Source organism: Saccoglossus kowalevskii, chromosome 15 (genome assembly GCF_978046115.1).
Source record: "Saccoglossus kowalevskii chromosome 15, keSacKowa6.1, whole genome shotgun sequence".
NCBI lineage: Eukaryota > Metazoa > Hemichordata > Enteropneusta > Harrimaniidae > Saccoglossus > Saccoglossus kowalevskii.
This window is the reverse complement of record NC_140655.1, coordinates 26,090,884-26,105,536: the sequence shown is the minus strand read 5'-3', so window position 1 is coordinate 26,105,536 and position 14,653 is coordinate 26,090,884. Positions and strand designations below refer to the sequence as shown.

Below are 14,653 nucleotides of genomic sequence, written 5' to 3'. Positions count from 1 at the left end.
CTTCAAAATTAGGGTTAATTTCCAGAAATATTGAAGAATATAAAAAAGAAAATTCAGAGAAATTTGGGTGAGAATGTAGAGTGACATAAAGGTTAAATAATAGTAGTATGATAAGAACTCAATATGTCAATTGAGGAATCCAAACAGGCAAGGTGTGAAAACACTAAAAGACTCAAGGGTGCAACTATAGTTTTTATAGTTGAAAAGACGGATTGAATACTGCTCATCTATTGCCATTTCCTGCTTGGTTCATTTGAGGAAAATATAATAGAAAAATAAATTTTATCAAAAATTAAGTGTTCTTACTAACAGTAGGATTACGATGATAGTTCCACAGAAGATACAAAGTACAATCAGACAGTATAGCAGAACTATCCTTACACCGTCTATGATCATACAATCACATCAACATGTAAAAACTGTTTACCGGTATTTGGACAACTACAAGGATTAAATATTAAAAAATAAATTTCAAGAGCCAGAAAGCTCAACCAGAGAAAACAAAGTCTTACTTAGGGATAGACCATTAGAAAATTAGGGGGGCAATGGCAGAATTTTAAAAAAAAAATACGCAGGGAAAAAAATCACCCTTCAGTGAACAAAAAACAAAAAAATTCTGCATGCCCAAATCTTAGGGAAAAAATAATTCACACAATTAAAGAAAATTCATCATGGAAAAAAACAAATGAACTATGAATAAAAACAATATTTTGCACAGTTTTTCTGCAACCAACCCACCCAGAGTTTTTAATGGTTCATCCCTTATTTGTAAATAGCTTACAGCACCTATCTGTATTATTATCAGCTACCAAACTACTCCTGAGTACCGAGTATACATTTGGTGATACTGTTAATTGTTTATGTCACCCATAGCTCAACTACAGAGCAAAGTCACAACTACAATGAATATAGACAAAAAAACAACACTAAGGGACGACGTCAAAAGATCGATGTCGGATAAAAAACTTAATTCCTTTAATTTTTTTCCAAACCCCCCTACCCCCCCACTGAAACTTAAATGATAAATATTGGTCATGGGATCAGACTACATTCACCATTAAATACAAATTGATAATTGGACAGTAGTATAGCATAGCAGTTGGTTGTCGGGTGGGTGTAAAAAGATTTTACAAATGCAACTCATTTGACGCAGATTTACACTTGAACCAAACCATTTTTCTGTTTTTTTCCCCTTTTCGGTTATTTCTGTCCATGATCGGATAGAAAAAAAACAAACTACAAATACTTCAAGATTTTTTTGACTTCATTAAAAAATAAAATCGTTTTTGTAGGATGGTAACTTTTTGAGTTCAAAACCCCCCACCCCCAAATTAAAGGAAATAAGTTTTTTATCCGACATTGATCTTTTGACGTCATCCCTAAAGAAGTATTAATCATGGCTATATAGGACTCATGTTGTAGCTATGTCCCAAAAATTCACAACCTGATTACTATACACAACAAACACATTTCAATATTAGAAATTCATTCAATTCAAATATACAAATATTAAAAACTAAGCTCATTCAGACTGCTATTGCTCCTCCAAAGGTCTCCAGTCATTTTATTGATATTATATGTGACTTTTAGGTTGATTTGCAAATTTTGTTTTTTTGTCCTTGGATAATTATTGGTTTTCTAGATTATTTGCCTAACTGTTTACATTTAGATACAATGACTTTCATAGTTTTTCACCTATACTATAAGTGTTAATTTCCAAGGCTACTCGGACATAAAAGTGTGAGAACGTCACGGTGAGCTTGAAAATCACAAAACAAATTAACACTTGAATTTGTTAACGTGCTTTTAATTTTTCTTGATCATTTTCGCCCTAGTGAGATTTGTTGTCATTGCAATGCATAAAAAAAAATAACTGGGTATTATAGCTGATCAGCTGAAACAAACTGCCAAATTTGAGCAATTGAGGTCTAAATAAAATTAGTGTCTCGTTCCCGTGTTAGCGGTTATCACACAAGTTTAATGGCATCAATATGATTGGTATGATCCGTTGCTCTTCTACTGTCAAGTGTTGACAACGACACCAATATTATTACTGTGACAGTATGGCCGTTCAGTTGCTCGTAATAATAAAACTGGGCACTACTACGGCAGTGAAACAACCGCTTATGTAAGCTAAACACAATCCCCTTTGAACCGTAAACAAAGAAAGGACGTAAACCGAGGCCCTGACATCGCCAAACGACACAGCTAAAGAGCATTCTGCTCACGACAGTGCGTAAAAAGGAACGGTTACCAACCCCAACAAAATCCGACACTTTAATCACATTACGCGACTATTTCTTTTGAAACATTACACGGCCGTGCAGTGTATTACATTCCGAAAAGACTCGACAAAACGTCAACTAAACATGAAAATTGCACAGTCTCGATTCACACCGCGGAACGCAACGACTGGCATCGACATCATTAGAAGGTGACACGCTCAGATAAGGCGGTATGTGCCCACACTAAGGCCACGGGCGTTCAACAACAATAATCGATGCGAGAAAGGGGCGGTTGTTGTTGTTGTTCGGTTTATACAGAGAACACCAAGCACGTGTATTTTTCACAGACATTGTCCCTAGACCAAGGCGCTCTGTACACTTGCATGTGAACGGGACAAGAACAACTAAATCTGAAACTATACATAAACACGACGGTGTTAAATTACCTTTGACATCGTCGGCTGGGAAGTCGCTCCGAAACTCTGCCTGCTCTGGTTTTCCGGCCACGGTGAAATATATCACTTTCGTAGCCATGGTTAATCCCTTCCCCCGTTTACGTCGTCGTCAACACCGTCTACTTTCGAAGTTTATGTCCCGGGTCTGCCACAAAAATCCAAGCTAATACAAGACGTGTGGTGAAAATACGCCTGGACGAGCGATGCGGTAGAGATCAACCATTCGACTTGCCTGCGTATTTTGTATGTGAATGTTTTGAGACAGTTCGTTTCGATATTCAATAAAATCGACTGGACGCCACCATTATTCTTGCAGGGATGTCCGCTCACTCACAGCGTTTGGGTCATGTTCTGAAATGTGATACGTTGAATTAAAACTGGCATCTGTAAGGTTTGGATCACATTCGGAATCGACTAAAATGTTTACGTTGGAATTTAATTGATTTTCTAAACCAATGGCTGTTGACGGACTCATTGCATGATTTCTAGAGACACGCGCGTTTTGGAAGAACGCTTAACGATCGGATATGAAGGGCGCCACTCAGGTTATTTTCAACACTAATACTATTGTTTTCTCAGAAATTTACTGTTGCTCTGCCGTTATATTGATTGATATGGTTAAGCGGCCCTGGCTACTTGTGAGAGGTATATGTACGAAGTGAATTTTTGTAGATGACAATGACAGCGAATCTGTGTAGATCGAGTGGCGCGTTCCTAAACAAGTATAACCCTGTCTGAAGGAAAGAGCCGTTCTTTCAAATATGAACTTTATCAGCGCATGACAGAATTTTTTTTTCAGACAGCACTACAACGGCCAATCCGACTATTTACATATAGACGCTTTAATAAGAGGCGGTTTACACTAGCAACCGTAATCAAGGCCGAACAGATTTTAATAAAAATATACAACGGTACAATCCACCGTGACGTTGTATCCTTGCAAAGTCATGTGACATCGAACCTTCAGGTGTCACACCGCGAGGCGAACTCACACAGTTCGATACGCGTTACTTATCATCACTGCACAAAGCAGATTTGCATAAAACTCATTTGCATATTCGAATATGTTCGAACTACAAGACCTTGGCCGTTAACAAAGTTATGCGAAAGTCACTTGGTTACTTTAATCATTTTAATAAGACGTTTCACGCCCTGAATCCGAATAAAATGTTTAGTGATTAGAACAAAATATACAAGACTTGCTTTAGAAAACTGCAATAATTTCCAAGATGCCAAAGCATTATAATGTACAATAAATAAATAACTTTATAAACTTACTAGAACCTTTGTGTTCTATGACTGTTAGACGCGGAAAATCGAACCCGTTCAAGCCAAATAGTATCACCAGAATACAAGATGAACGGAAATGTTAGGAAACCCCTTTCAGTGAAATTAGTCTTTAATGTTTCTTTCCCAACTATATTCGTTAACAGAACGTTTCTTTCCTCCAAGTTTTAGTGTATCACGTGCGCCATTTCACCACTATAACATTACCTCGCAAAACATAGTCCGCGATAAAATGGTTCGTATTTACGTTTTTACTGAAGTCTGACATTAATAAATAGTTCGGATGTCACATACGTTTTTTTCCCACTTTTTGTAGTAAGTTTTCAGATGTAACAGCTACAGAAAAATGGCCGTGCGTAGTGAGGTGATTGACCACAAAATTGAAGGCTGCCTGTGGCAGAGGCACTATTGCGTAAAGCGCAAAGGCCTCTGGGAAGGAGATTGACCGCGAGGCGTTGTGTCGTCACCGGAAGCGCTGTCCCAGCACAAACATGTGTCATATGTTGGCTGGTTCCCGCCTCAAGTGTCATGGCGTACCAAGCCACAAGAGGCCGGTAACTAGTAACGGTTCCGGCATTCTGATTGGTACATCACTTTCTCGTTGCTTGTTCTATTTCCCTTGGATACCTGACGGCAGCGCTTACGCTCGTGGCCGTTCAGGGGTTTCCTTTTACTTTCGAAGGTTGGGTGAATGAAAAACTGTTTCTTTTGTTATAAATTTTCACAGAAACAGCGAAGAATGTCAGAAACATCTCAAATGTGTAAATCTAAGCAGGCAGTATGTTTGAGCATGGCTTTATTGTAGTATTATAGACATGTTTACGCAGAACGGAACTTGGAATGTTTTCAAATTACGTCACCCAGTCGCGTTCCTTCCGGCCTGAAAACCGGCCCAAATGGAACAATATGGCGATTACTAGTTACCTGCGTCCTACCTGCCATTCGCAAAGGACGCCGGGAACCAGCGAAGTGTCATATGACGCCTTACTAGCCGATTTTGGCTAAAATTCCGCTCCGCCGCCTCTTCACAACAGTGTTTATACGCGGAACTTGATATTGCTTTTTACAATTTGGGTTGCCTTTTAATCACATATTTTAGTGAAATATTGTTTATTGAGTGAAATATTATTGTCATACATAATTCAATTTTTGAAACAACAGAAACTAACACATAATAACGATAATCAAATTTGTGTTTGAAGTTCGAAAGTAGTTGCGTTATTTCCGGTTTCAACTAGTTCAAAAAAAGAACGTCCTTGAGCGCAATAAAATCACGCGTAGTTCTCTCCATCCGAACCAGACTCTAGTAGCGTAAACTTATTGCAATTTGCGCCATTTGGGCCCAGTTTGTTCTTACAAGTTTTCTAAGTTTCAAACAATGATTTAGTAAACAGGTCTCTGAAACGATTTAATATATCCGTAAAATACGTGGCAATCGACGATCGACTTCGAAACGTTCGAAATTTCGAACAAAACTCCCGGCACACCTTGCGCGATATGCGCCAGATCGGTGTAAAAGACGCCGAACTGCAGCGTCAATGACCGCGAGGTACATTTCCGCTACATACCATAGTGAATTTGCGCTCACAAAAACACGTTTTAAAAATGAACATTTTGTTTTAATCTGGTGGAGTCACTTGTAGCATGGACTTCCATGCTTGTAGGTTAGTCAAACGTTCTAGCCAGAATTTTCACGCAACGAATAGACCATTTTCCGTTCACTGCGAGAATCACGCGTTATGCGTGAAATCGAACGTAAAAACAGGACAAACAAAGGTCATAGCGTCGTAGTCGCGTCAAACATCGCGTGGGATTCGACAAACGCGAAAGTATTTCGGGGACATTTCCATGCTTTAAATAATGTGCTGTCCACATTTGATGATAGACAATTTCGATTAAGTAAGGGTATTCGGAAGCAATATTCCTCTGCCGAAGATCGGCCGGTCAATGTAAGCTACGAAATAAAGAAATTCTAGTTCAAAATCAAATCGTTCGATTTTTGCGGCAGACGTTCGACGCGCGTCTTTCATGCATCTCGCGAGATCTCGCAATTGTACGGAAAATCACCTATTACATTGTATTTCAGGATTCAGGCAAAATCACGTGGGCAGTATAGTATGCACGTAAAGTTCACAGCAGTCTTTAAAGCTACATTCCCACTTTGTTAATATGTGAAACATCACATATCCCGAAATGAGGGCATTATTCACATCGTACCTACACTTAATAACTAATGTTCTAATGTTTGTTTATAAATATTAGCCTAATTTACACCGGGTACAAACAAGATTCGTATGGGGAGTTAAGAAACTCCCTAGAAAAGCTCCTGGTGTGAACATTGTAATATATAGCGAGTGACTTCCCCTGGCACAACTTTATTTAAGACTAATTAATTTTTTGTTTAGGTACGTACTATGGTAGTCTGACTAGGTCGCGTGTGTTGCGCCCTCCGCGGTGTTCCAAACCCTGGGTCTGATGCCGTTCGGACGGCGAGGACGCCACTCACGCCTGCATGTCAGGCTAGTACTATGACTAAGTTTATGCCTTTTTACCAAACGCTTCAGCGTGGTATTAAGAGTTTGTTTTCAGGGGTGGGTGATACCAAGATGGGAAATTGATGCACATATGGGGTTAATTCCTTGAATTGCAATATAGAGGGTTCAGGCTGAAATACAATATATAGTGTTTTCATGTTTCGTCTGATATTTCTGTGGTATTCTGCTGCTGTAAGTAATGCACGATTTGTTCCGAAATTCAGTATATTGTGTGTATTCCAGGGTTATTCGTTTTTTGCTGAAAACACCCCTATTTTTTAGTGGCAGAGTTTGAATAGTCTCACTCCCACTGGGAAATCTGCATTGTTGCTTGAATGTGAGTTAATTAAACACATTTTCCAGACCGGCGAATGAGTATGCAACAGCCAATTTTAACAGCCTGTCACGTGATTTTAGTCTGAATGTCAACATGAAGAGGCTAGTCCATTTTACGCAGGAGTAATTGGGAGTAGAATATGTGAGGAATAGTATCAACAGAGATGTGTATAGTGAAAAGTAATATCTATCCTTCATTTACATCTCTGAGCATTTCTGTTTTAGTATATTGGTTTGAAAATGTTGAACTTGCATGATTTGCAATGTGTTTTTTTAATGGGACTCCCCTATTGATCGAATCCCGGGTTTGAACGAGAACGGCACACCACGTGATTCGTTTGAATACAATGCTGATGGCAAACATGCCGTGTTACTGCGGTACTCCACTGACGGGATGACTTACTGCATGCTACAACTTCGCTTGTGATGTTGCTTGTTAGCCATGGATTACATGAATCTTGATTACCAGTCAAATGTTGCTCATTTGACGTTGGTAATCTTTATTTGGAACTGAGTAACTTCCTGGTACTTCGTACTATGATAAAAATCAGTCAACATACATCAAGTTCTCTCAATCGTAGTATTCCATGTGATGTACACCTAATATGCCAAAAATGTTGCTGAACGATTTGAACTGAATAAAAATAGCAGACGAAAATTTGTTTACAAAATAAAAATACTTCGGTTGCCAATGAAAACCGGTAAAAAACAAGCAATATGTTTTCGGCTGTTATTATGGAAGGGACATGAACGTGAAGCTAACGTCTGTTTATAACTAAAACCGGGCACCTTATACGAGGTTTGCAAAATAACATGGCAGTCATTAGAAGTCACTTTATTTTATTGTTAGGACGTATTCAGCCGTTAAATGTATAATTTCCAATCGTTTTGCGATAGTATTTTCTTGATTGGAAGCAGCATTTACATTTTATTCAAAGTTCAAAGCTGCGTTGGGATTCCGTTGACAGTGGTAACAATGTCGGCGCCGGTGATCTCTTACCAGTGCGCAACGTAGCCAAAATAAAAGGCATGATCATTTGGGCACTGCTATTACAAGACTTTGGCTGTTGCCATGGTAGCGGTGGGTCAGGATTGTTTTTCCAATTAGTGATGGTACGACCTGCCTGTCAAGTATGAACCGTGACAAAATCAGCCAAGCCAAAAAAAAATCACAGAAGAGTTAAAAAGCCATTCCTGCTGAACAGTTACTCTAACTTCGGGGTCAACTTTCTCATTAATGAAAAAAGATATCAAAAATTCAAATAGTAACTTTTTGCCCACACTCCAGCCGAGTACAATGAGCTGTGTCTGAGGTGTTGTATCACAGGGAGTTGGACAAACTTGTGTATTTTAATAAATTATTGAATAATAAAATGTTATATAACTTTTCTTTTACCCCCCTCCCCTTCCTGGTATCTATTTCAAGTATTTTTGTCAGGTTCAAATCGTTCACCAGCATTTTTGGCATGTTAGATGTACATCACATAGAATACTAGGATTGGGAGAACTTAATGTTTGTTGACCACCTGGAATCTGAGTTTTATAAATCTTGAAGGGCTCTCGGAAGATCCACCCGCTGCCTGGACCCGCAGTAAAATCTCCGATTAATATGGAGCCGCAACCATCAACATCGATATACCATGAGGTTTCTGCTGGCGACGTTGCGGCGTTACTCAGTTCCAAATAAAGATTACCAACGCCAAATTAGCAAAATTTAACCGGTAACCAAGACTCAGTCTATCCACGACAAGCAAGCAACATCACAAACGAGGTTGTAGTGTGCAGCTCACGAGTCAGCGACGACCGATTTCAACGAAAGTCATTCCGTCAGTGGAGTACCGCAGTTGCACGGCATGTTTGCCAATGCACAGATCTGTGGAGGAACTTTTAACTTCAACATCAACCGTGTATCGTAGTCGCCCAGTTTAAGTTCTGGTTCTGTCGTGGTCCCAACTAAAGGGCGACAGTCGTCGTGTCGCGTCCTGTTCGACATGGGACTCACAGCGACGTATACAACGCGTGTAAAATGCATTGTTTATTTACATGAAATTCGAACACGCGTTGTGCTACGACCACCGCGCTTAAACATCCACGAGTTATTTATTCGGACAATGACTTAAATTAGACGTCTGATTATTTTATTTTCACACGTACAGCGACACGCGTTCTACACTGACAAGCGTTGCTAGGTCGCAGCACTGTCTTGGAGCATATTAATGGGCAATTGGGTTCCCCGATCTAAATTTCTATCCCGGTTTGTTGCACGTTCTTTTTTTAATATGAAATAATCAAATATGGGACATGTGTATAATAACAGAACCCCACACCCTCCCCGTGGCTTCGCTCATGAAAGTACGGCAGCAGGATACACCGCATCACTCGTGAAAATAACTTCCATACGCAATGAAAGCCACGGGGAGGGTATCTGTCATAATGCTTCATTATCACTGAAAACATTTTTCCCCTGAAATAAATTCCAGTGAATATGCAATTTCCCTCATACTATATTGAGACACAGCGCAGTGAAAATTAGATTCACATGTAATGCTTGAAAACATGTCAGCAAAAATAAATTAAGTGAAATTCTACGTGACTTCATAATACAGTCAAACCTGTGTTAACGACCACCTGTGCAGAGCGGCCACCTGCTCATAGCGACCACCTCAGTACAGTCCCTTCACAATTTACACGTTAAAGACACTGGATAGAGCGACCACCTGTCCAACGCGACCAGCGACCACCCTATTGTAGACCTATTCACACTTTAACCTTTGTATAACGACCACCAACATGTCCATCAGACGGTCTCAGCAAAAAGACAATAGCTACTTGCGAATCGCTAACAGGAAAGTGGCCATATGTTACGTTCAGATTACCGAGTACGCAATCTGTAGACAGGGGTGACAATCGCAACTTGGATTGTGAAGTTGCGAAAAAGTAAAAAAAAAACAAAAAACAGTTGAATATCATCTGAATGTAACGTCTGGAGACTGGAAAGATTTTAACAACAAATTAAAACAGTTTCATTCAAAGTTGGAAATGAAAAACTAGCTTGTTTCCGATCGGTACTACCCCGGTATACTATCGATCCCCAGCCGGCCAGCGGCACTTCTGTGGACTGTCTCGCACATGAAGAGCACATTCCTCCCGTCCCGAAAACAAGAAAAATGAACCAGTTTAATTAAATGAGAGATGTTTTATTTACCCTGTCGACATGAAATACCCGAACAAAATAATAAAACATTCGCTATTTCGTTCTCATCGCGGGATTGCAAAATCCGACCTATTTTGGCCGCCATGTTGTTTGTTGTTGATCGTTATAAATTATGCTAATGAAGCTAGCGCATGGGCAAAACTGAGGGGTCATCTCGGGGTTATTCTCAACGAAAAATGATTTCTATTTTGATCCTCTTTTTTTATAAACGGTAATATCAATAATTCGAGAAAAAATCATTTCGTTTGGGCAGTTTTGATGCGTCGATGCTTGCAACAAATAACTGTAAAATTGCGTGTACGATCATCGTGTTTCATTTCCGGTTCGTTTGACTTTCTGATTCAACGCCGAGAGTTGGAGCAATCGTTACGAGTTTGGTAAATTTTGTTTATTACCAATGCTTCTTCATTTTTAATGCTTGTTTGTTTGTTTTTTCAAACACGGCAACTTTGCCTGTGCATTTTGTCACAGTGTACAATCGACAATACTAACGATGGGACTGATTACCGCCTGTGATGGGCTGGGGAATAAGACTGCATGGCGAGAGTGTGAAAGTCCGAGCTGAAACACCAATGCGGCCGATCGTTAACAATCGTTCTTATGCATTAAATACACCAATGAATCCATGGGCAGAATCACTTGGTTTCAGTGAATTTACATGATATAATTTGTAGTAAAAAAGTAAAGCTGTGTAATTATCCAGATGAAAATGAGTGACTTATTAAAAAGACCAATTCATTGTAGGTTTGTTTTGCTGATGATCTCCCTTAAAATTCCCACCCTAATTAATATTCATGATTACATGAATAAATTAGGCCACCTCCATATAAAGACCACCTGTCTATAAAGGACAGTTTGGCTCAGTCCACTGACTGTCCTTTATAGACAGGTTTGACTGTAGTTGGAAATGAACACATTACACCCGACCCTACCACTCCATATACAATGTAAACTACACCCCAAAACATCCTTTCACCCACAGTTACTACCGTGTTTCACCAGTGTATTCTATTTGACGTCAGGAGAAATTGAAATAAACAAATTAATTATAATTTCAGCCTCTAGTTTACCACTGATTAAATAAACTACCTCGTCTTTATGTCAACTTGCAGTTATTCGTTGCCTACATCAGTGACTTCAAAATATATGTTTCAATCCCAGGAATTTCACTCGCTGTTAATTGCATGGGAGTGGCAGTCTTTAATGAATTTCTATTGTCATGTCAATTTCTTGCGATTACTCGAACATTAAGCTGTAACCACATACCGCCTAGGTGCTGTAATTAAATCCTGGTGTAAGCACCATATGAACTATGAACAATGCATGTGAAGCCAGCTGTGGGGTATATTCAATCCTATAGATTTCTCATTGTTTGGTAACTATTTGTTGCAAATGCAACAAAAATCAATATAAAAAATATTACCCACACAGTATTCTACAGGTTACTTGTTTCATACTAGTATTGAAACATTGTTGTGACTATAACAAAGCAAGTTGTAAATTATCCGTACGGATCTTATATGCGGTCGCTTCAAATGTCTTGAGTAAGTTGATGGGGTTGTACGAGTCTGTAAGAGGCTCGCTCAAATTCATAATCTACAGTTGTTTTTCCTGTATCCATCCACAACCTGAACGTTTGATGATGTATGTATTGAGGGTGATACCTCACAGATTTGCAAAATAAGAATGATACTTCAATACAATGTGTTCGCCGTCAGTACCGCGACCCTTCCAATTCATCAATATATAACGTTTGTGCGTAACAATTATGTAAATAAATGTATGATATTTCATGTTTCAAGGTTGAAGAAAATCAAATAAATATGTGGAACCATCGTACCCAGAGCAATTTCGGAGAAAATGCATTCTACCCTTGTTTATATTCTCGGTGCATCAAAGCCACTCCCTTCATCTTTATAAATAAATCAAACCAACAATCAACGGCCAATAGAAACATCTCGTTTCAGTTTGAGTTGTGAAATTTATAAATATTTATAAAGATGAAGGGGGTGCCTTTGTATCGTGATGTATCATTATGTCTCAAAAGTGTCGATAACATGTCATTTTCAGTATTGTTGTTTGATACTGTATGTAGATAAATACATTGGACTATGGCGTTACACCTCGAAGTATGCATGAAGACGCGCAACGAAGGTCTATGCGACGGCGTACTGCATGAGTGCATACTTTGAAGTATCTTCGTAATAAACTTATTATTATACATCTTTTTCTTCCAAGGATACATCATGGAAATGCCGAGATCCAAAAAGTTTAGAATATAATCAGCGAACTTCCGGTCAACATGACCCTGATGGACAGTAAGGTTTGTTTTCAATATTAGAGGACACTTACGCGCGTAATCATTCCATATTTGGAATTCGCATTTCCTTATATGGTAGGATGAAAATACCTCGTAAATACCGCAAAATTACGGCACGCTGTAACTTATGGCGTTACGGTGACAGATGTATAATAATATGATTTATCATGATTTGAAAACGCCGCTCTTGTAGAACATATCTGAGTATTCGTTAGATGAAACAATGATTTTATAATGCGCATGTGCACTGGTTATTTTGGTACGTACAACAACAAACACTGCACACGCGCATTAGTGGTTTTGATTTTTCATCTAAAGAAATGAAACATTTTTTAATTCAGGATAAATCATAATTCAATTTGGTTTACAGTATAAAGTATCGAACAACAATATTCAAAAAAATACATGTTGAGTCGAATATCCAAACGTGTGATTTTGGTGGTGTTCCGCTTACCTATACAAGGTGTCACTGCATCGCTCCAATGGTTGTCAGAACCACTATCTAGAGTTATATCTGCTGAACCGGGTTACCGTAATGCTCAAGATTTGAGTTGTGTTTACTAGCACATCCTGATTATCATCGAAACTTGACCAATCACAATAACACTGAATTCTGAACACTGAACAAAATTCCACTGCTGCCAGTTTCGAACATTGCCCAACGAAGTTGAGAAAGATGCTGAGACTCGTAATGAACGTTGCCAAAGGTCTCCCCAGCTAATGAATACTCTTCCTGAACTCAAGTTGAAAGTCTTCCAGCATAAATATTTTATAAATTTCCATGGCCGTCAGAAATTTGGTTCTCTAAAGGCATGAATTTGTTTTCGGGGGCGTCGCCACCGACGCTTCGAACCAATCAAGACATTTTGATTTGAATAACATAATTATAACAAATAACAAACTAACACATTTCTAAAGAATGATATTCACAGTATGGAACGTTTTGCAAGAATAAGACAGTTCATGCTGTTCACACGTTTACGGGAAATTGGCTTGGCTTTCATAGAGGTAATTTGGAGCGCTAAATCGACTCAGGTGAAAGTATCAATAGGCGAGGGACATCAGCACAACGACACAACAACATGAACAGCGAAATCTTCCCCTAGTGAATAAGACTCATTCGCGGCGGAAATCCGGAAACGCGAAAATTGACAATGCCGGGACTAATAACCTCTCACTTTTTTTTCTTTTATTGAATCCTAATAGTGTAAATGGGTTCCTTTCCAGTTTCTTCGCTTTGACAAAACAAAGGCCCATTTCCTCATATATATACAGTAGTCTTTTGCTGTCGTACATTTTTAGTTATTTTGTTGAAATCTGTATCCCCAAATCTCACCTTTATTCAAGTAGTTGTATCTGTTTAATATTTGAAACCTAGTCAGAGCGAATATCTTGAAGGAACCAATGCGGCGAAGTGTTCTGAAGTTTCTTGAAATTGCTGAATCGGATTACACGAAACACCGACGAGATATTAAAAGGCGGTGGTCGTCACACAGCGCAAGACTAAATTTCGTCTAGACAAACCATGTAAGTTTCTCGCGTTGTGTACGTCGCCGTGGGGTCCACGACGAACACCGCCTTTGTATATCATCCCCGGCGCGAAAAAAAGATGATGACACTAGGTATTTATGCCGAGCTGTGACAGCCAGAACTGGATATGATTGGGAAATTGGTCAAATTTTGTGAGCTGCTTCATGCATCATAAAACCCCGGCATAAAATACAACGGTAAACGAGATCGTAACCTGTAGGAGGATTCCACATGGAGCGATTCTTAGTGAGTTCGAGACAACATTAATCGAATGGCGCTTGATCGCTCTGTCTAAAGGCCGGGCAAGGCACCAAGTAAGGGACGCATTGCCTCATTAATTGCTTCGAGTATGTAAGCCGTTATTGCCGCTGAGCTGTCTCTTGCGTTGCTCGATCCGTTGCCGGAATTGCATCGCGTAAACTGGTCTTTAACTGCTTATAAAACGCCATAAAGAGAGTAGGGGAGACCAATATTATTCACAACACACACACTGCAAATGTCTCAAGAGCTGATGCAATAAAAATCGTGTTGTCGGATATGCAAATGATCTCATTAATATGCAAGGCGCGTCGTCGATTACGCACGGTTAGAAAAAAAATCACACAGTAAAAGTAAGAGAGAGGGAATATGTTGTTAGGCATGGCTAATAAAATTAGCATATCACGTTTCAAAATACAGATATAAAAACACATTTATCGTCAGTTTAAAATTAATTGTATGTCGATAAAATAAAAAAATGTCACCTTATGCCT

General features: G+C 39.1%; 1 protein-coding gene across 2 annotated transcripts in view; it reads right to left on the bottom strand.

Annotated features, from left to right (window-relative positions):
- The window catches only part of LOC100368787 (high affinity cGMP-specific 3',5'-cyclic phosphodiesterase 9A-like), a 128,610-nt gene extending 125,648 nt beyond the window's left edge, over positions 1–2,962 (bottom strand). Inside the window, exon 1 of one of the 2 annotated variants that reach the window (XM_085490633.1) lies at positions 2,672–2,962. In XM_085490633.1, coding sequence (XP_085346759.1) covers positions 2,672–2,759 — 88 coding nt within the window. In that variant the 5' untranslated portion in view covers positions 2,760–2,962. The remainder of the gene's footprint in view (positions 1–2,671) is intronic. The other variant, XM_085490634.1, reaches the window with a different exon arrangement.
- Positions 2,963–14,653: the final 11,691 nt, after the last annotated feature.